Source organism: Strix uralensis, chromosome 11 (genome assembly GCF_047716275.1).
Source record: "Strix uralensis isolate ZFMK-TIS-50842 chromosome 11, bStrUra1, whole genome shotgun sequence".
Classification (NCBI taxonomy): Eukaryota; Metazoa; Chordata; class Aves; order Strigiformes; family Strigidae; genus Strix; species Strix uralensis.
Window position 1 is genome coordinate 9,827,034 of NC_133982.1, and position 20,961 is coordinate 9,847,994.

The 20,961-nt window shown below is 69.0% G+C and overlaps 1 protein-coding gene across 4 annotated transcripts; it reads left to right on the forward strand.

Annotated features, from left to right (window-relative positions):
* Positions 1–2,745: 2,745 nt before the first annotated feature.
* On the forward strand, positions 2,746–19,867 carry FURIN (furin, paired basic amino acid cleaving enzyme). 4 transcript variants are annotated; one of them, XM_074879981.1, is made up of 17 exons: positions 2,746–2,838; positions 3,160–3,215; positions 6,515–6,899; positions 11,566–11,664; positions 12,289–12,384; positions 12,932–13,060; positions 13,267–13,343; positions 13,670–13,758; positions 13,993–14,165; positions 15,067–15,279; positions 15,551–15,651; positions 15,738–15,841; positions 16,014–16,131; positions 17,002–17,181; positions 17,289–17,413; positions 17,791–17,907; positions 17,986–19,867. In XM_074879981.1, the coding sequence occupies exons 3-17, from the start codon at positions 6,720–6,722 to the stop codon at positions 18,552–18,554; spliced, it is 2,370 nt and encodes a 789-aa protein (XP_074736082.1). In that variant the 5' UTR covers positions 2,746–2,838; positions 3,160–3,215; positions 6,515–6,719; the 3' UTR covers positions 18,555–19,867. The 4 variants fall into 4 exon arrangements, with proteins under 4 accessions (XP_074736082.1, XP_074736081.1, XP_074736083.1 ...); XM_074879980.1 differs by lacking the exons at positions 2,746–2,838; positions 3,160–3,215 and adding an exon at positions 4,252–4,358; XM_074879982.1 differs by lacking the exons at positions 2,746–2,838; positions 3,160–3,215; positions 12,932–13,060 and adding an exon at positions 4,252–4,358.
* The last annotated feature ends 1,094 nt before the right edge of the window (positions 19,868–20,961 follow it).

Here is a 20,961-nt window from a genome sequence, read left to right on the forward strand (position 1 = left end):
TCCCCAGCCTTGCCTGCAATTAGCAAGAGCCTGTTGGTGTGTTTCTGGCCTTTACGCCCAGACGACAATTAGAGCTCTTGCTCTGCGTTCGGTCATCTGATGAGATGGCAATCTTGAGGGTTATCACAGCGTGTTCCCACGTAGTGAGTCCTGTGGCACCATTTTAACCGAGGACTCGGTGAAACAATTAGACACATGGGTGAAAGGAAAGCTCAGGAATTGCACACAAAGCACACAGTGTCTCGTTCAGGTGAAGCAAAACTAAAGACCTCGGCAAACAGGGAAATGTTTTCACAGCCCGGCTCCGTGCTGTGGCCGCAGGTGTGGGAGGCCGTGGCGAGAAGCGGCCCTCGGCCTGTGATGTGTCTTCTCTGCCCCGTGTCCCCTGGAGAAGCGCAGCTGAGTGGGAGAAACCAAATGCCGGCATTGCCCGAGCTGGTGCGACGGGAGCCACGGGGGGATCCGGCCCCATAGGAGGTCCTCCGGGCAGGGCCCTGCTGCACCCGTCGTGGTGTGGAGTGCACTGGGGGGTCGTGGCTCCGCTTTGGCCCTTACTGCATCCCCTGGGGATGTAGCAGAGGGGCTGCTGAGGGCTGGTGTGGCTGAGGGCGGCCCCAGCCCTGTCCCTGGTGCAGCAGCTGCAGACATGTCGGCCCTGCAGCGGCTTGGGGTGGGGGATGGTTTGCGGGGCTGAGCCCCCCGTTTGCGGGGTGGTGCGAGGCCGCGTGAGGCTGGTGGCTGCTGGTGGGAGCGAGCCCAGAGCGTGGCCAGCACCCGGCACGGGCCAGTCTGCACCTCGGGACTCTGCCAGCTTGCCAGGGAAACCTGCCCCAGCTGGGCTTTGGGCTAGATTTGTGTGTCTGTATCTGTCAGCACCCTCCTCCCCAGCCCACCGAAGCCCGCGGGCAAGCAGGACTCTTGCTGAAGGGCCACGGGTGGGCTCTCCACCCGGGGGTTTGTGCACACGTGTACTTGTGTTCCTGTGCATGTCACTTGTGTGGAGGCCCCCGAGTGCCACAGGCACCTTACGGTGCTCGGGCTGGGCAAAGATGTCCCAGCTGCGGCCGTGGGGGGACAGGCGATGGGGGGGTGTGACACAGCAAGCCCAGCACGGGGGCAGTGCTGTGACAGGCTGCGGGTCGATACCTTGGCAGCGTTACAGCTGCTGATGACAAAGTCAGAGGCAGATAAAGTTACAGAACAACCCTGAGCTGCTGCTGTTTGTGTCTGCAGCTGTACCGCAGGGCAAGGTCAGGGTGTTTGGGCTTGGCCTTGAGTCCCCCGTGTGTGACCGCAGCGAGATGTTGTGTCTGGGAGCGCAGGTATCAACAGACCCTCTTGAGCCAGCGGGGCCCTGCGGAGCACAGCTCCCGGCCGGGCTGCGGCAGTCCCAGCTCCGGGGGCACTGGGGCCTTCCCAGGAGCCTGCAGTAGTGTCCAGCGGTGTGGTGTGGGGAGGAGAGGGGAGGAGAGACTCCAGGGAAAGGGGACTGCGGCCTGAGCTTCGGGAGAGGGGGGCTGCGAAACCCATTTGTGGCACAGCAGAGGGGCTGCGGGCTCGCCCTGAAGCCAGCACGGGCATGGGGGGCAGAGCGGGTTCTGTGCTTCAGGTAAACGTTTGTTTATTGATTTGGTCCCTCTGGATATCATCTGCCTGCTGTTGCTGCCTGTTATTTGGGTTTTCTCCCCTGTTTGTGAGGGCCCGCTGCCCTTCCTCTGCTGGTTCCCTGCTCGCAGGTCTGCGCTCGCCGGCAGCGCGGTGGCTGCGGGGGAGCGGTGCTGCCGCAGTCCTGCCGTGTCCCCAGCTCCCCCCGGGCCAGGGGTGCCTGCGGGCAGGGGTGCAGCCCTGACGCTGCTCTGCCTCCCGGAAAGCTCAGGCAGATGGGCAGTTGCATCACTGTGGGAGCTTGTGCAATCTCTGCAACCCCAAAGCCAAAAATTGACCTGATTTTTCCATTAAAGTAGGTTTTTATTGATTGTGTGTGCTGCCGGGCCACACCACAGAGTGTGCTCAGTGCGGGGGAGCGCAGGAGGGGTCTCCCCCCGGCCCCAGTGAGCAGCTTGGCCCCTGTGCCTATAGCGGGGGCTCCAGGGGATGCTGCAGGACACAGCCCGGCAGGGCAGGCCTCGCAGTGAGCTGCCGGCGGGCTGGTGGTAGCTCCTGGCCGTCTCCTGGAGCGCAAGGATGCCTCTGAGCGATGGCCCCTGGGTCCGTTAAACGTCCAAGAGGAGGGTTCACGGTCCTGGCAGACGTGGCTGGGGTGGCTGCAGCCGAGGAGGGGGATGCCGAGCAGCCCTGTAAGTGTCGGGGGAGCGGTGGCCGTTCAGACCCAGCCTGGCTGCCCTGCTCTCTGCTCTCCCTGGCCCCGGCGGGCCGTGGGGGAGGCAGATCCCCTTTGTGTCCGCGGCTTCGTGCCACTCCCGTTACAGGAGTTGTCTTTGGCAGGGGCATGGGGTTGGTGTGCGGGTCCGAAGTCAGTGGTTTATGTAAGAGAGGGGTGCTTCCTGCCCGCCTGCCTGGCGGCACCGAGATAAGCCCTGCGGTGACAAGGGCCCTTTGTCAGCTCCTCTCCCCAGCGTGACATGTCACAGGGGCTGGGTGCCACGGCTTGTCACCTGCTCGGGCATGGCTGCCAGCGCCTGAATGAGGCATCCGAAGATGAGGCGGGTGGGTGGGGGCAGGGGGAGGCAGGCGGGGTCCGGGCTCAGGACCTGCCCCCCGCGCACGTATCCCCCATATAACCCTGCCAGGCACCCCCGGCTCGGCTGCGCATCCCAGGGCTGGCCTGGGCTCGCCGGCACTGGGGACGACTCCTGACTGGGCTGCGGGGCTGTGGGGGTGAGTACAGTGGGGTGCCAGGGCCCCCCCGGGCTGCCTGGCGGGACCGTGGCCCCAGAGAGCGGACCTGGGGTGCCGCAGCCCCTGTGGCCAGTGGTCCCCTGCGGGGTTGGCCGGGCCCAAGCCACTGCCCTGCTGGCGAGGCTGCGGCCAGGTGTCTGCCCCGCAGAACTAACCCAGTTTAACAGAGAAACCTGCCCCGTGCCAGATTTTCTGGGCTGTTCTCAGCATCTCAGTTACCAAGGTGACTGTTTCCTGTGCGATTGCTAATGCTTCACGATCTTGATCATGATATCCGAGTGACTTCCTTTTCTCTGTCAGGAGCTGTAGGACCTGCCCGGGCTGCCCAGACCCCTTCCGAGGCGCAGAGGATTCAGGTCAGTTTGGGTTCTGCTGCTTTTGCCTTTTGCGCTTGACCCGGCTGTTGCGTTGCTCTCGACGCGGTCCCGTGCACACATTGTTTTTTACGAACGACCGAAGCCAGGATGAGCCGCGATTCACTTCTCACCTTTTCTCCTTGGTGGAAGTCTCTCTCCTGAAACCTGAAACTGGGCTGATGGATTTTTCTGGTGTTGCTGCTTTCCCGTTTCTCTGTCTGGCTGCTGCGCGCCGGCCCGGGGCCCCGCGATATGGCCTCTGTGCAAGGCCGGTGCCGCTCCTGCCGGCCGGGCTGAGGGGCCCCCCGTCCCGGCAGCTGCGGGGGCTGCACCGGCTGGGCTGGATGGGCTCATGTCCCGCCAGCCCCCCGTCGCTGGGCCACCTGCTGCGCTGGGTGCGGGGACACGAGGTGTCTTCGGGGTGCCCTTCACCGCTGGTGCCCGCGCACCCCTGGTCGGTGCCCGGGGCTCCGGGGGGGTCTGGGCTCTCACCGGGGGGATCCGGGTCTCCCGCTTGGGCCGGCACGGGTGGGCTCGGGTGGGCTCGAGTGGGCTCGGGCAGTCCCGGGTGGGCACGGACAGGCTTGGGTGGGCTCGGGCAGCGGCTGAGCTGAGCCCCGGGCCGTGCCCGGTGTCGGTGGAGGCGGGAGTGGGTCTGGAGGGGAAGCAGTCCCGGTTGTGGCGGTGTCGCGGGGGGGTGCCCAGGGGGGTTGTCTGGGTCCAGCCCGGGGCAGAGGGGCCGCGCCGGGGGGGGTGCGGAGCGCTCGGCGGCGCCGGTGCGGCGGCGGCGGGGCGGGCGGGGCGGGCGGCGGTGACGGCATCCGGCGGCGCCCGGCGGAGCGGCGGCCGGGCCGGGCCGGGCCGGGCCGAGCCGAGCCTAGCCGAGCCGAGCCGAGCCGAGCGGGGCCGGTCGGTCGGTCGGTCGGTCGCTGCGTGCGGGGCCGGTCGCTGCGGGGCGGCGCTGACAGCTGCTCGGTGTAAACAAGCGGCCGCGCCGGCCGCCCCGGCCGCCCCTGCCTGGGCCGGGCCCGGCTCCGGGGCGGGCGCTCCGGGCGCCCCGCGGCGTGACGCGGCGCCGCCGCCGCCAGACGGGCCCGGCCGCCGGCGGGACGGGAGCGGCAGCGGCAGCAGGCAGGCCGCGCGGTAAGGGCGGGGGAACGGCGGCGGGGACGGGCTCGACCCGCCGGCGGTTTGACAGCTGGGGCGGCCCCGGCCCCCGGGCGGCGGCGGCGAAGGGGCCGTCGGGCAGCCCCGGGCGCGGCCCGGTGACCCCCGGGCCGGGCCGCCCCGGCGGGGCAAAGTGTCTGCCCGGCGGGGGAGCGGCGCCGGGCCTGGCCGCGCTGTGGGGCGGGCGGTGGGGCCAGCCCGGGGAGCCGAGGGCGAGCAGCGGAGCCGGGCCTCGTCCCGTCGCCCCCCACCCCCCCCTCCCAACCCCCGGGGCCAGCCCCGGACCGGCCGCCGTGGACGGGAGGCGGCTCTGGCCGTGCCGCGGCCCCGAGGCCGCCGTGTCGCGGCCGTGTGGCAGCCCGGGGCTCGGCCCGTGGGGAAGCGCCGGTATCCCCCGGGATCGGGAAGGATCCCGGCCGGCTGCTGCCCCGCGTGTGCCGGATGCGGTCGGCATCGCGCCGCTCGTGGGGCGCGGAGCCCGGAGCGCGGCCCGTGGGCTGGCAGGGACTCGCCTCCCCGCTCGCACCCCACCGTGCCGGCTGGCCCGCAGCGGCCCGGGCTGTCCCGGTGCCTCTTCCTCCGCCGGCTCCCAGGACACGAGGCCCGAGGTCTGCAGGCGGGAGCGGGTTGCTTGGCAGAGCTGCCGGGGCGTAGCGGGGAGGGAGCCGGCCCGTCCCGCCGTGCCGGGGCTGCGGAGGGCCGGGCTCTGTGCCCTGGGGCAGGGGCCCGCTGCAGCGTTGTCCCCACGCGGAGCTGTCGTCGCCGGGGAGCGGGTGGCTGCTGGCTCTGGGACCAGCGAGGTGGAGGAGACCGCCCAGCTCAGGGACCTGTGGAGGGGGCGAGGAGCTGGCACAGAGACTGGCCGTGGCAGACAGTGTCCCCTTGTGCTGTGCTTGCTGCTCCCTCTGCTCCTGCCGTAGCTTTTTCCCTTCCCTGGGAGCGCTGGGAGCCTTTCCCAATGGAAACTGTGATTTGGGCCCTGGTGGGATCTGGGACCCTGGGACCCGGGGCTCCCGTCCAGCCTCCCACGGGTGCTCACAGCTGCGGGTGCCTCGGCAGGGCAGCCAGGCCCGCAGCCGGCCGAGGTCTGGTCGCTGAGGGGGAGCCGCAGCGTGCCTGAATCGCGGCACTGTCTGTGCTGCAGCCTGCGGCGAGGTCTCAGGCAGCTGCCAGGAGCTGCTCTCCTCCCCTGGCAGCACCGCAGGCTCCCTGCTTGTCGTGGCCGCTGCTTGCCGGAGGGGGATGGGGCCCCTCTGGGCACTGCTGGCTCTCACCTTCCCGCTTTCTCTGAAACACGACCAGATATTTCAGGGTCCTTGCGGAGCTCCGTGCGTGGCGTTCGCGCCAGCATGTCACGGGCTCCTTTGCGCTGGGTGCAAAGACCACCGGCCTTCCCAGCTTCTTGCGTTCACCCTTCGGCGTGGTGCGAGCTGTCCCCAGGTGTCCCTGGGTGCAGGCTGGAGGTGACGGTGTGCCCCTTTTCTCGGTCCCCGTGCCGGTTTCCTTTCTGTTGTCACGATGAGTCACACCGGTGTCACCATGTTGTGCTCTGGAGGAAGGGCAGAGTGGAGCAGCGACTGGTGACAGCTCGGCACTGCTGCCCAGCACCGCCTGCTCGACTGCTGGCTCTGGAGCTGCTGGGGCCTGGGGCTCTCCCTGGCTTTGCCCCTTCCAGTCTCTCCTTTAGCTGGGGCTCCTCACACCGCGTCTGGGGGCATCTCCTCTGCTCTCCCCTTGGCGCTGGAGAGGCAGGCTTCCCATCCTGGTTGTTCCCAGCTCCATGCCCAGATGGGCCTGTCCCAGGTCCCGCTTGGCGCAGGGGCTCCTGGCCGTTGCGGACCATGGTGGTGGGAGGCCCGGCCTCCCCTGCCTTGCCTCTCCCCTCCTTCGGTGCCTTTCTCCCCTCCCAGTTTGTTTCCCATGTTTATAAGTACGCATTGGGCAATAGGCAAGATAAACAGCGGCTGGGGGCCGGGGCAGGTGTGCCGGGACACCCTGTGGAGCCACCCACAGCCACAGCTCCTCGGCAGGGCCTTGCGCGGCTGTCCCGGCGCCACAGTGACCGGGGTGCTGTGTGCCGCGGCCCCCCCGGCTTTGAGGAGAGGCCTGACCGCTCTTCCATCTCTCTGCAGATCGTGCTGCTGTCCCAGCCGGTCTGTCCCTGCTGCCGCTCTCCAGCCCGGCTGTTGCGGGCTTGTCCCCATGCTCGCTTGGGCTGAGCGGGGGCCAGTGGGGCAGAGAGGCCGGCGCATCTCGGGGTGCTGACGCAGGGAGACCGCTGGACCCGCCGCTCCTGGGACCCTCCTGCTCCCCGGCTAGAGGAACCCCGATACTCTGATGGATCTGAGGCCCTGCTCGCTGCTCCTGCTCTGGACTCTGGTTGTTGCCCTCACTCTCCTGGCCCAGGAGGTGCTGGCCCAGCGTATTTACACCAACACTTGGGCTGTGCTCGTCCCCGCGGGACCCCAGGAGGCAGACAGGCTGGCCAGGAAGCATGGATTCCTCAACCTGGGCCCGGTAAGTCCCCCATTTCCCTCTCCCCACGGAAGCGATGTTCTCTTCCGGCTCTGCTGTGGTCTGGGCGGGCGCTGGGCCTGGCCCCGGAGCCAGCTTGGGGGCTGCTCTTTCTGGCAGCATTCGCCACAGCCCTCCAGCATCTGCTGCCTTGACTCAAGGGCGGTAATTAGATGGATGGAGCCAGGGCCTCCTCCCGCAGCAGGACAGGCTGGCGGCATGGCACGACACAGTACGACACGGCACGCCCTGCCTGCTGGAGGGGGAAGGAGGAAAAGCCCATCTCAGCATGAAAAAATAGGGAGTGCTGTGTGTTGGTGGAGGAGGGGAGGGCTCCCTGTTCAGCGAGCTGCCCCAGCGCAGCATGGCCTCGGCTCAGCTGGGGCAGCAGCTCTGGGCTGTCCCCAGAGCAGGTGGTCTGACAGCAGCCGCGTGTCCTTGGCCCTGAACTTCCCTTTGCAGAAGGTGTGTCAGTGGGTCCCCACCGCTCTCAGCTTTCCCTGCCCTCAGCCAGGGACAGGGCAGTGCATGCGGCTGTGCTGGGGCCGTTGCTGCTGTTGTCCTTCTGGCAGCGGGGCGGGGAGAGCAGGGTGATGGCGAAGGAACTGGGGCTCCTGCAGTCCCGGCTGTGCCCAGCCTTGTGCCCAGCATGAGGAGCTTTGCATCACTCCCCTCCTGGCAGCCTTTGCAGGGCCCAGCTCCCCTGTGCTCCAGGCCCCAGGCTCCGCTTTTGCTGGCCGGCTGCAGGCCATGCACTCGCTGGTAGCCAGGCTGCTCGCCCGTCTGGCTCCTGAGGCATTGGTGTGAAAGCCGGGTCCTTGCCGAGAGCCGTGGGGCCGGGCGGGCCGATGGCCGGGCTGCTGCTTGCCGGCACGGTGCTGTGGGCAGGACACGTCTGTGTTGGCAGGTTGCTTCTTGCAGGCCAGCACTTCTTGATGCCACTGGTGTAGCGTGATGCTGGTGGCCCCGTGCGCTCGGTGCAGGGTGATCTGTGGGGCTTTTCTCCACCTTGCACCGCGGGCTGACCCGTGGGGGCTTTGCCGATGGAGCTGGCACCGGCACGGCGGCCGCGACCAAGGCGGGGGCCAAGGGGATCCCACGGGAGCGGGTGCAGCGGGGCTGGCCCAGAGGGACGACCCCCAGCCCCCTCACAGGCACGGGGAGCTGCAGCGGCGTTGCTGCGGCGAAGTGAGGCTGGCGCTGGCGGAGTGGAGCCGGCCTGCCCAGGGGCCTGCTGCTGGGCTGGGCTGGCTCTACGGGAAGGAAGCGAGGGGCGAAATCCCAGAGGAAATTGCACAACTCGTGGCTGCGGTGTCAGGACCTCGCTGTGAGCAGCTGCGGCGGGCGGGGAGGGCGGCTGCCTCTGGAGCCGACCGGTGCCTTGTCCTGCCACCCGCAAGGAGCCCTGTGCGGGGCAGTGGGCACGCAGGGTGCCAGGGACAGGGAGCCCCGAGTCCTGGGGCTCGTGCCACAGAAGGGACCAGGCCCCACTGATGGTGTCTGCGCTGTGGGGGCAATGGGGCGGCCTTGCACAGGTGCTGTCTGTGTGGAAATGTCTTAGAGCTGATGTCAGGGGTCTGCCGAGACCCCTGAGAGCGGGGACAGGGCCGAGGTGCCCTCAGCCTGCTCCTGGAAGAGTTTCCGTCGTGCTGCGGAGCCGGGTCCCGGGCCCAGCTGCCAGGGCCAAGGGGCACTGGGCTCTGTGACTGTGTCTCCACCGGCCCAGGGGTGCCCATCGGGCCCCGCACTGCAGCACAGAGCCACACAGGGCCCCTGGCTCGGCGGGGAGCCCGGGCCTGTTTGGGGTCTGTCCCTGTGAGCCACGGGGCTCTGTGCCAGCTCTGCCCGGCGGCGCTCACCTTCTCCCCGTGCCCTTCGTTCTGTGGCCGGAGGCTGGCACCTCTGCCCCGGCTCTGCTCGGCTGCCGGCGGAGCAGCGAGGCAGCACCCACAGGCAGAGCCCTGCGGGCTGCGGCAGCAGCTGCTGGTCTGGGCATGTTTTCTCCTGTTCTGGAGCCCATCCCGGTGTCTGTGCTGCGGAACGAGGCTTGGCTGGCCTGGGCAGAGGGACTGTGACAGCCCGGTGAGAAGAGCCAGGCTGGAAGGAGCCAGGCTGGAAGAAGGATCTGGGCTTTCCCTCTCAGGAGGTTTCTGAGCTGCTGTTCCTGGGGTGTGTGTGCCTCTGGGACAGGATGTGGTGGCCAGGCTGGAAGGGAGGGGGACCGGGTGCTTCTGGCAGTGCCCCAGGGAGAGGCCCCCAGGGTCCTTATCTGAGAGGATCCTGGCCTCAGCGTGGGCTCTGGACACTGTCCCCACAGGCACGCTGTCCTGGCGTACTCCCTGCTCCGCCACTGCCTGCGGAGCTGGGGCAGACGGGCAGTCCCCCAGGCCAGTGGTGCCGCTGGCAGAGGTGCCAGGACCCATGTCTGGTGCCAGTGGCCTCGAAGGGGACCCAAAGGAGGGTGTTGGGGGGGTGGGGGTCAGAGGGGAGGGGTGGGGCTGGTGCGGAGGAGGGGGCGTGGACGCTGGCAGCCCCAGCTGGGGATGGGAGCACCAAGAAAGGCCCCAGCTGCTGGTACCAGCCTTGAGCCACGCTGGCAGGACACCGGGACCGAGCAGCCCCAGCAGCACCAGCCCAGGGAGGAGAGGCTTTACCGCCCATACTGCAGGGCTGCGGGTCCCTGCTAGCCCATGCTGCCGCCCGGCACATCGCCCCGTTCCCGGGGACACAGCCTGCTGGCCCCCAGGCTGGCCGAGGTGGCCCTGAGCTGTGATGGGAGGTCGGGGCAGGGGCGGTGGGCTGGCAGCGCTGCCCGCCCCAGGGACGCACAGGGGCTGGGGGGACAGCTCTGCCCTTTCTGAGGACAGGGACTGTGGGGATTAGGGTGGGAGCGTGTGGGCCGGCCGGCTCCTGGCTGCCACTGCGGTGTCTGTGCAGACCTAATCCAGTCGGATGACCAGGCAGAGCCACGAGCTGTGTGCAGGAACAATCGGGGCTCTGTCCTTGCCCCCGGAGGGGGTGCGGGGGTGCTGGGGGAGGGCAGAAAGCCTGCAGCTCACGTTCCTGTCTGCCAGCCCAGTGCAAAGGCTTTTCCCCTCGGCACCTCCCTGAACGCTCTGAGCTGCTGGGTGTCCCAGGCTGTACTGGGGGGACGTGGCGTCAGCCTGGAGATGGAGCCCAGGATGCAAGTCCTGACCCCGGTGTTCGGCTCCGGCCATCCTGTGCCGCTGGGGCTGGGCTGCCATGAGTGGAATCTGCTCCCTTTCCTGCCCACAGAGCAGCGGGTGCACGGGGGGCCATGCCGCAGGGAGAGCCCTGTGGAGCGGAGCAATTCCCGTTCAGCAGGCGGGGGCTTGGCCTGCCAGCGCGTGGTTCTCCCCAGCAGGGGTGGCCCAGGCCCGGCTCCAGGTGCCGGGGCGCATTCCCCTCGCCCTGCAGAGCACGGAGGGATTTCAGGTCGAAGTGTGGGACTTGGAGAGCTGCAGCGCCGATTTGCTGTCCCGGGGCCGAGGGTGCTGCTCAGCACCTTTCCTCCCCTGCTGCGCTCCGGCTGGCTGCCTGGCTGCCCAGGGTGGGGGCACATCTGCAGAGCTCTGATAAGCTTCAGGGGGGGTTGATAACTGCAACCAAACTGTTTCATGGTAGCCTGGGGTGGTGGAGGGTGAGAACTCCTCTCCCTCGTGTTCTTGCAGCCCAGCCTGGCACAGCCTGTGCGGCCAGATCCTGCCTGCAGCCGCTGCCCACACTGTGCAGCTTCTAGGGGCACAGGGTGGACAGTCAGCCCCCTTCTCCCCAGTCCAGGCAGGCTGCTGGACTGGGAGGCCCTGGGCGGCCGGGGTGGGGCCGCCACAGCCGGGCCAGCCTCTTGGACGTGTAGGAGGGGATGAGGAAATGACAGCGCTGGGGAGGGTTTGGGGTTTAAAAATAACCAGCTGGGCAGCTGCATGGCCTCCTGGCCCAGGCGGGCTGTGCCACGGTCCCGTCCTGCCCCAGTCCTGGCAGGTCTGTCCCCACATGCGCCGGGGCCATGGCAGCATGGCGCCTTGGCTGGTGGCTGTCCCTGTGGGGGTGGGACGCCTGTGTGCCCCTCGCTTTGCTCCAGACTGTGCCCTGAGGTAGAGAGCGGCGCCAGGTGGGTGCTCCGGCAGGGCATGTGGGGAGAAGAGCTTTGTGAGGGGCCTGTCCGGATGAACAGAGGCTGGCTCAGACCCTCCCTGCCCTGACTGGGGCTCCCTGGGGTGCCCCCCTCACCAGTAGCAGGGGGTGCTGGTTGGCTCTAGGTGAGGAGCGGTGGTTTTGTCTCCTGAGGTTGGTGTCTCTTCTAGACTGGCCCTGAAAGGCCTGTCCCTCTCTGCCACTGCTTGCCTGGGGCCTCCCTGCCAGGGCAGCAGCTTTGCTGGACAATTCGGGACTTACTGCCGTGTCATTGTTGGACAATTCAGGACCTGCGGGAGGATGAGGATGGTGGGCAGAGGCCCCAGGGTCTCGCCAGCTGCCACAGCCTCTCACAGGTCCTGCCCCGTGAACTGGACACGAGCCCCACCAGCCGCTCTGGAGTTGGGGGCCCAGCCTGCCTGTGGCAGCCCTGGGACTTGGCCTTGCAGGTAGGGGGACAGGGAACGGGGGAGTCTGAGCTCTCCTCTCCATCCCGCTCCTTTCTCGGTTGCAGATCTTCGGCGACTATTACCACTTCCAGCACAGCGGCGTGGTGAAGCGTTCCCTCTCGCCCCACCAGCCCTGGCACAGCCGTTTGGCCAGGGAACCACAGGTACGTGCAGCCAAGGGGGCCCTGCGGGGGCCTGGCTTTGCTCCTGGTCACTTCACACTGCCACGTGAGCCCACACCGGGCACAGGACGGCTCCTGGGCATTGAGACCTGTGGTGGAGTGGGACGGGAGCCCAGCGCATGGCTGGCGAGGGCAGGGGCTCGGCAGAGCCGGCGTCTCCGGGCTGTGGGTGCTGCGACTGCAGGGCACAGGGCAGCCTCTGCTCCCGGGAGGGCTCACTCCGTCCCTGCGTGCAGGGCGAGCCGTGCAGGGCAGGTGCAGCAGGGCTGCCGTCATCGCCGTCCCCTGGCTCCGGCCCAGGGTCCTGGCGTGCTGGCAGCTCAGCGGGGCGTGTGGCGTGTCGCAGCGGCTGGCAGGCTCTCGGCAGGGAGCTCCACGCTCTGACCTGCCCGCTCCGGTGGAGCGCAGCCTTGTCACGGGACGCCGGCGCTGTTGCCCTGGCATGGCTGGGCAGGGGAGGCCGGGAGGGACAGTCTGGGCGCTGTGGCAGCTCTGGCAGGGTCAGGTGATTTGCCAGCCCAGGGCTGGCTGCAGGTGGCTGGCCAGGGGCCTGGGGAGCTGCCGGGGGGGGCAGCGGGGGAGCCCCACGCTCTCTCTGCCCCCCAGGTGCAGTGGCTGGAGCAGCAGGTGGCAAAGCGCAGGAGCAAGCGAGACATTTTCATGGAGCCCACAGACCCCAAGTTCCCGCAGCAGTGGTACCTGGTGAGCGCCGGGCAGGGAGCGGGGGCTGTGCAGCTGCGGCTGCAGGTTCTGGGGACGCGGACGTGGCACCCGAGGGATGGCTGTGAGGTGGCTGATGCCACCACCAGCCAGGCTGGTGGGGAGGAGGAGGAGGAAGGCCTGAGGCAGCCACCCAGTGCTGTGTGCTCAGGGACATTCCAGGGAAGACACTGCGCTGGAGCTGCGGCTCCCCGCCGGGGCACTGGCAGGGCTGGTGAGGGCCTGGGGCTGGGCTAGGGGGGAGTAGCCCTTTGCCTGGCCCCAGAACGGGGTTGGTGCCCGTGGCTGTCTGCCAAGGGAGCCGAGTTTATGGGGCCCAAGCACAGCCTGGGGGCTCAGGCTCCTTCCAGAGTGGCCCCTCCTTGGCTGGCTGCACACTGTGCCTGGGTCCCCTGGGGTTCCCTCATCCCCACGCCACAGCAGAGCGGGGTGAAGGCTGCCCCTGCCCGCTCTTACAGCCGGGCCTGCGAGGGGTCCGGGCACCCCCCTGCTGCCGTCCAGCTCCTACTGCCAGGGCCTCTCTCGGCAGTACAACACCAACCAGCGGGACCTGAACGTGCGTCAGGCCTGGGAGCAGGGCTACACGGGCAAGGGCATTGTGGTTTCCATCCTGGATGACGGCATTGAGAAGAACCACCCTGACCTGGAGGGCAACTACGTAAGTGCGAGGCGATGGCACGGGGCGATGTTGCGGGAGCTTGGTGCAGCCCCAAAGTGGCATGGCACAGGGCTCGCGCCTGCAGTGGTGGGACATGGAGGAAAGCGATGGAGGTGGGATTGGAGCCGCCTCCCCCTGCTCAGCCCAGCCTCGGGGCCGTGGAGCACAGGTGTGGATGGTCTCCAACCACCAGATCTGTCTTCCAGGATCCAGGGGCGAGCTTTGATGTCAATGACCAGGACCCAGACCCGCAGCCCCGCTACACACAGATGAACGACAACAGGTAAGGGGAGGCAGGGCCGGGGCGGCAGGGCCTCGGCGGCAGTGCCAGCCCTCACAGGCTGCGGGAGAGTGCAGGGTGGTGGCACGCTTCTGCGCCACGGAGAAACCCCCTGCCTCCCCTGCTGACACGGGCAGCATCCCTGGGGGCTGCCCGGTGTCGGCGCGGTTGTTCCGCACCCCTTGCTCTGGGGCAGGCGGGTAGATGGAGGAGCCCGGTTGCAGAGGGGTGGAGGCAGCCTGGGCGCTGGTCCCTCCGGCTGCGGCTGCTGCCCAGCCCTGTGCTCCTCGGGCCCCGTCTGAGCACGCTTGGTCCTGTCTCAAACACAGACACGGCACGCGCTGCGCCGGGGAAGTTGCCGCCGTGGCAAACAACGGGATCTGTGGCGTCGGCGTGGCTTACAACGCCAGGATCGGAGGTGGGTGCCACCCTGCCCTGCACCAGGAGCGAAGCCCATGCTGGGCCCGGCGGGTGCCTCGCAGCCAGCGGAGCGGCCTGTGCCAGGGATCCTGGCACTGCTGGCTGGGGCAGTCCCGTGAGGGCCGGTGGCACGGGGCGGCGGCAGCAGATGGGGGGCTCTGGCCTGCGGCACTGCTGCCCTGTGGCCGCCGGCCCCCTCCGGTCGCCCATGACGTCTGCTCTCTGGCCCTAGGCGTGCGCATGCTGGATGGGGAGGTGACTGATGCTGTGGAGGCCCATTCCCTGGGTCTCAATCCCAACCACATCCACATCTACAGTGCCAGCTGGGGCCCCGAGGACGACGGCAAGACTGTGGATGGCCCAGCCCGGCTGGCGGAGGAGGCTTTCTTCCGAGGGGTCAGCCAGGTGAGCAGGAGGGTTTGCCAGGGAGCGCCGGCTGAGCTCCTGCCCCTTCCCCCAGGTCTCCCGTGCGCTGCCTGCCCTGGCCGTTGTCCCAGCCCTCCCGCATGAGCTGTCTTCCAGCTCATCTCCAGGATCAGGCTCTGTTGGTTTTTCCTGTTCTTCTTGTGGGATGGCTCTGACTCAGGGCTCCTCCCGTGCGGGTGCTTATCTTGCCTTTGAGCAGCCCTGTCCTCCCTGCTCCCAGCTTGTCCCCCCACACCGGGTTGGTCTCTCCCCGCTCTCCAAAGCCCTGTGCCGGTTCCTGCCTGGTTTCATGCCAGCTTGCTCGCCTTTGCTTCCTCCACCATCCCCATGTGCTGCCTGGCGTCGCCGTGCTGCAGCCCGCGTGGTTACCTGCGCCCCACATTCTGCCTGGGGTTCCCCGCATGGGGAGACGCATGTGCTGTGCGAGGTGCGCTGGCAAACCCTCCCTGCTGCGCCACACCGTGAGCCTCCGCTCTGCGGCTTCTGGGTGCCGAGCCATTGGGATGGCTCTGCTGAGCTCCCGTGGCGCTGCCAGGCGGCTGCGAGTCCCACGCAGGCAGCGTCAGCCCGGGTGACTTCCGAGTGGAAAGAGACATCGGTTCTTGGCAGCCCTGCTTCAGCGGGGCCTCCTGCCGCCTACTGCCTCACTGTTTGGGCACGGTGGTGGTGAGGGACAGCAGTGCTGGGCAACCCGGGCCGGCGGGCTGTGACCGGTGGCTCCCGCTGTCCCCCGACTGCGTCTGCTCAGCCTTTCCCCCTCAGGCTGTGAGAGCCCTGAGGCCAGCGCCGTCCGCTGGTCCCCAGCTCCAGCCTGGGGCTCCCTGCCCTGCAGCCGCGCAGGCGATGCCAGCGCTGGCCCTCACCCTGCCTCTGTTGCTAGGGCCGAGGGGGGCTGGGCTCCATCTTCGTCTGGGCGTCCGGGAACGGGGGCCGTGAGCACGACAGCTGCAACTGTGACGGTTACACCAACAGCATCTACACGCTGTCCATCAGCAGCACCACGCAGTACGGCAATGTGCCCTGGTACAGCGAGGCCTGCTCCTCCACCCTCGCCACCACCTACAGCAGCGGCAACCAGAACGAGAAACAGATCGTGAGTTGGGGCCGGTGGTGTCTGCGGGTGGGGGCGGGATGGGGGCCGCGGTGCTGGGAGCAGGGCTGGCCCCGCTCTGCCACGCTGCCGCCCTCCGCCTCACTGCTGGGACTCAGTCTTGTGTGAGTTGAGGGCTCTGGAGGAAACCCAGTGAGCTGCCCTGGGCGCAGTGGCTCTGCCTCGCCGCCCGCACAGGGACAGGAGCCCCTGAGCCGGCTCCTGGAAGTGGCTGGTGCTGCTGCACCTCCTACCCTGGCGCTGCTCCACGCAGGTGACGACTGACCTCAGACAGAAATGCACCGAATCGCACACAGGGACGTCAGCCTCGGCGCCGCTGGCTGCCGGCATCATTGCCCTCGCCCTGGAAGCCAAGTAAGGGTGGGCACCAAACGGGGCTGGGCCAGGGGGGCTGTGTGAGCGTCTGGGTGCCGGCGCCTGAGCCCCCTGTCTCCCCACAGCAAGAACCTGACCTGGCGGGATATGCAGCACTTGGTGGTGCAGACGTCAAAGCCAGCTCACCTCAACGCCAACGACTGGGTCACCAATGGCGTCGGCCGCAAAGGTACCAGGGTGCTGGGGATGGAGCGGGGTGGCACCCCGGGGTGCTGGGGCTGAGCACCCTGACAGCCCTGGGCGGGGAAGGAGGCGGGAGGTGCCGGTGAGCCGCGCAGCCAGGCACCCGTCCCCCGCCGAGGCCCCCCCCAGAGCAGCGCTGACCCCCTCTCTGTCCACAGTCAGCCACTCGTACGGCTACGGGCTGCTGGACGCGGGGGCCATGGTGAGCCTGGCCAGGAACTGGACAACGGTGGGACCTCAGAGGAAATGCGTCATCGACGTCCTCACCGAGCCCAAGTAAGGGCCGGCGAGCCCAGGAAGGCATCGCCCAGTGTCCATGCTGTATGGGGAGAGTCTGTGGGGCTGAGCTGCCCCCGAGACGCCGCGTCATCCTCCTGTGAGAGCCGGGAGCAGCGCTGGGCCTGCCCGCTCCTGCTGGGGCCAGGCTGGGCGCCGCAGGGCTGTGGGCAGCCCAGGCCACCGCGGTTTGGGCGCAGCCAGCGCCAGTCCTTCCCAGACAGAGGGGCTTTTCAGGGGGTGGACAGAAGCTCCTTTTACTCCTGCTTGGCTGCCGCTGCCACAGCACAACGTGTGCCGAGTCTCGTGTGCGGCCAGGGCGCTCCCGGGGGGCTCTCAGTGGGGGTGGGGGGCATCCCTAGGCATGGAGGGGGCCGGGCCTGGGCCCTGTCTCTGCCTGCTGCCCTGCCCTGCACCCCGGGGACCCGGCCCTGCCCCTCCAGAGCGGTCGCTCCCTGCGCTGGCACTGGGGCTAGTGCCGGCCGCACGCAGGCAGCGGGATGGGGATGGCTGTGCCCGTCCCTGGCCATGCCACGCAGGGTGTAGCCAGCCCGGCTGCGGGCAGAGAAAGGGCCCATTCAGGGCTGGCACAGAGCGGCAGCCAGGCGGAGCAACGCCCCCCCGCGCCCGGGAGCTGGGACAGGCCCGTCTGCTGCCTGTACCTGGCCCTTCTGCTGCCTGCGCCCTGCCCAGGGATGGAGAGGAGGCACCGCCAGCCTCTGCAGGATTGCCTCGGGCTCCAGCCGCCCTGGGGCACGGCACCCGGTTCCCGGGCAGCCACAAAGCCCCGCAGTGGGGAGTAGGGGCCGGGACACCCTGACGCGTGCCCCGGGGCTGGGACTGGGGCTCACTCTTGCGCCTCCTTGGCAGGGACATTGGGAAGCGCCTGGAGGTGCGGCGGAAGGTGGACGCCTGCCTGGGGAAAGCCAACTACATCAGCCGGCTGGAGCACGCGCAGGCCCGGCTGACGCTGTCCTACAACCGCCGTGGGGACTTGGCCATCCACCTTGTCAGTCCCATGGGCACCCGCTCCACCCTCCTGGCTGCCAGGTAGGTGCCGGGCTGGCTGCGGGGTGCCCCAGGGCAACCCCCAACCCTCACAAGTGGGTTTGGGGGACGCTGGCACCCACCTCTCACCCTCCTACCACCTCGCACAGGCCCCACGACTTCTCGGCCGACGGCTTCAATGACTGGGCCTTCATGACGACACACTCGTGGGACGAGGACCCCTCCGGGGAGTGGATGCTGGAGATCGAGAACACCAGCGACGCCAACAATTACGGTAGGGCCGGGCCAGCCGAGCCCCACCGCAGCCTCCCCCCGAGCCCCCACTGGGAGCGGGAGCAGAGCAGGTGCACGGTGACCCCCCAGTGCCCCCAAGCACCGGACACAGTGACGCTTCAGGTGCTTGGCTGGGGTGAGGCTGGAGCTGGGGTGCGGCAAGCGGACGTTGGGGCTCTGGGGCAGCCATGTACCCCCCCCCCCCGACAGCTGTCCTGGGCCCCCCTGCCCCACAGCAGCCCTGCGCAGGGGCACGGTCCCAGCTCAGGTGCTGTCCCAGGCAGTGGGCACAGCCCCACTTGTCCCCTGCCAGCCCGCAGTGGGGACTGGTGTGAGCCCCCTCCTCATGCCGGTGATCCTCAGCCTGTCTTCTCGCAGGCACGCTGACCAAGTTCACGCTGGTGCTGTACGGGACAGCCACTGACTCCCCCAGCCTCTCCAACCAGCTGGAGAGCAGCGGCTGCAAGACTCTGACCCCCAGCCAGACCTGCGTGGGTGAGTATGGGGCCGGCTGGGAGGGGCCAGGGTGTGCGGGCGGTCCCCCCACCGGCGCTGACCCTGCCCCTCCCACAGTCTGCGAGGAGGGATACTACCTGCACCAGAAGAGCTGCCTGAAGCGCTGCCCTCCCGGCTTCGCGCCCGGCGTCCAGAGCACGCACTACGACCTGGAGAACAGCGTGGAGCCCATCGCGCCCCACCTCTGCCTGCCCTGCCACCCCTCCTGCGCCACCTGCGCCGGGCCCGGCCCCAACCAGTGCCTGACCTGCCCCGCGCACTCCCACTTCAGCAGCCTCGACCTCTCCTGCTCCCACCAGACCCAGAGCAGCCGTGCGTCCCCCGCCCTGGCAGATGGCGAGGGGCTGGCCGAGGCCCCCCCTCCAGCCAACCTGCCCATCCTCATCGCCAGCCTCAGCTGTGTCCTCATTGTCGTCATCTTCGTCACCATCTTCCTGGTGCTGCAGGCGCGCTCGGGCTTCAGCCTGCGGGGCGTGAAGGTCTATGCCCTGGACAGCGGGATCATCTCCTACAAGGGGCTCCCCTCTGACATCTGGCAGGAGGAGGGCCCCTCCGAGTCGGACGGTGAGGAGTATGAGGCTCACAGTGAGAGGACTGCCTTCATCAGAGACCAAAGTGCCCTTTGATGAGCCCTCCCGCCCCTCCCTCCTCCCTGCCCAGCACTGCGGGGTCGGGGCAGGCGAGGCTGAGGGGCCCCGGACTCTGCCCCCGTCCCCCCTCCCACACCGCAGCAGCCCGGGGCTCCCCATCCGCCGGCACCGTCCCTCGGCCCCGGCCTGGGCTGCCGGGCACGGCCCTGCCAGCACCGTCCCCAGCTCGGCACCGTCCCGCTCTTGCACCATCTCTCTTGGCCCCGCGTCCATCCTCTGCCCCGCGCCGGTGTGTCTGATGGCAGCGGGGTCCCCGGCGCTCCCCAGCCCTGTGCTGGCAGCCGCATCCCCCGCCCCAGGCCGGCGGCTGCTGCTGGGGGTCGCGAGTCCCCCGGGGTGGGCAGCGCATGGGGTCCCCGGGGTGTCGTTGCTCAGGCTGGGCTGGCTGGGGCGGGGGGAGCTCTGAGCCCAGCCCGCATCCCCATGTCCCTCTGCCCCTGCCGCCCTGGGCACCCGCTGGGCCCTCTGCCTGTGGCCCGGGCTCGGCCCGCTGCCTCCCGGCCCCCCGCCACCTCCCGAGGGCCTGTCTGCCTCCACCCGTGCCCTTCAACAGCAATAATGGCCAGGCCTCAGCCTCCGCTGCCTGCTTGCCCGCTGCCTGCCCGTCCCCCTGCGGCCGCGGCTGCCTGCAGCACGGACAGGAGCCCCCCGCACCGGCCTGCGCGGGGCCGGGCAGCGCCCTCCCCTGTGCCCGGGGCTCAGCGCCCCCACCCTGGGCAGGGACCCCCCCTCGCACAGGCCCTGCTCTGCCCCGGGCTCCCTGGTCTCTCGCCCCTGGGCAGGGCTGTGCACGCTGCCGGCCAGGGCAGTGGGGCAGCGGTGGTGCCTGCGCTGCCCCGGCCCTGCCCGCACTCTGCCTGCACCCTGCCTGTGCTGGGCAGAGCCCGGCGTCCCTGCAGCCCCAGCCCCTCGACGTGCCTTGCCCCCCACTTGGTGACAATCCGTTCCGCTCCCTGCCGGAGCTCCCTCCCGGCGCCGCCTGCCCTCGCTGCCCCTTCCCCACGGGCTGGGGGCCGGTGCTGCGGGCCCCTCCGCCGTCCGCTGCCGCACACCGGGGCCGTGGCGCGGGCTCCCACCCGCCCCGTGCCAGCGCCAGCCCTGGCCCACCACGGACGGAGCCACCGGCCGGGGGCCACAGGACTATTTTTCTATAATAACTTTTTGGTGCACAGTAATTTTTTCTTGTAATTTAATCAGCCGGGAGCTGCCTCCTGAGCCTGTTTTTAATTTAATGGATGTGGATATAACGCTAGAGAGACTGAGTTATTAAATGTTCAGAACTATGCAAACCAGCCCCGCTGCCTGTGCTCTGTGTGACACGGCCGCGCATGGGTGCCAGGCCGGGGGCCATCACCCCGCGCTGGGCCCAAGGGGTGCCCTGATCTGCTCTGCAGGCGCTGCCTGCGGCCCTGCCTGCGGCCGGGGCAGGGGCACCTTGCTGGGGTGCTGCAGGCAGGGAGCCCCGGCTGCTGCGCTGCCCGCCATGGTGTGGCTGCAGGAACCTGCAGCGCCCAACCCTCCCACAGCCCCCGGCCAGGACACAGAAGCCCCCAAGAGGCAAAGAGCCCCCCAGAGCCAGGGGCTGCCCTGCCCGGGCTGTGGGCAGGAGCCAGTGCTGGGCAGGGGCTGCTGTTTGGGGACGCGGTGGGGACTCAGCACCCCGGCAGAGACCGGCCCCCTCACCTGAGCAATGGGAAGCAGCTGCTTATCAGGAACCCGCAGAGAGGGGAGCTAATTCGGGAACCAGCTGCGGTGGATGGAGGGGGGCCAAAAGCCTGGGGAACTCGCAGCCCTTTCCCACAGCGCGTGAGCTCAGCCCCTCCATCGCAGCCTGGGGACCCGCTGAGCTCACAGGCTGCAGTCCCCGCGCTCAGCACCACCCTCCAGCCAGAGCACGATGCCCAGGGGCAGCCCTGGGGTGGGGGAGGCCAGGCCAGACCTGGGACCCGCTCATGCTGTGGCCCAGCCCCACCGAGCCCCCCCAGGGTCCTGGCCCCCCAGGAGGGTCTGTCGGGGCTGCACTCACTTGCAGAGGCAGCTCTGCTCAGCCTCGCTGCGCCTGCAGCCGCCGCGTCTTCCTGTGGTCAGGAGCGAGTTCCCCGGGGCGTGCGGCCGGCTGCAGGCGCTTCTCAGCCCACTCCTGCTTTTCTCACGGGGCCAGGGCGGGAGCAGGTCCCTGCTGTCCCTCGGCCGGGGGGGCAGTTCGCAGGCTGGGGGCAGCCGGGTGGGCTGCGGCCGTCGGGTGCTGCAGCGGGGGCTCAGGCAGAGGCCACAGCCCCTCTGGGCTCTGCAGGCTGCGGGAGGGCAGACGGAGGATGTGAAACTGGGTGAGCTGTGATGTGGCCCACAGCAACCTTCCTGCTGCAGGCAGCACTCGGGGCTT

Excerpts from the sequence above, each read along its gene's own strand:
- FURIN (XM_074879981.1), top strand. The coding sequence starts at position 6,720 with ATGGATCTGAGGCCCTGCTCGCTGCTCCTGCTCTGGACTCTGGTTGTT. Across the intron at positions 15,280-15,550 it reads ACCAGAACGAGAAACAGATC|GTGACGACTGACCTCAGACA; the intron begins GTGAGTTGGGGC and ends TGCTCCACGCAG. Across the intron at positions 16,132-17,001 it reads GACGTCCTCACCGAGCCCAA|GGACATTGGGAAGCGCCTGG; the intron begins GTAAGGGCCGGC and ends CCTCCTTGGCAG.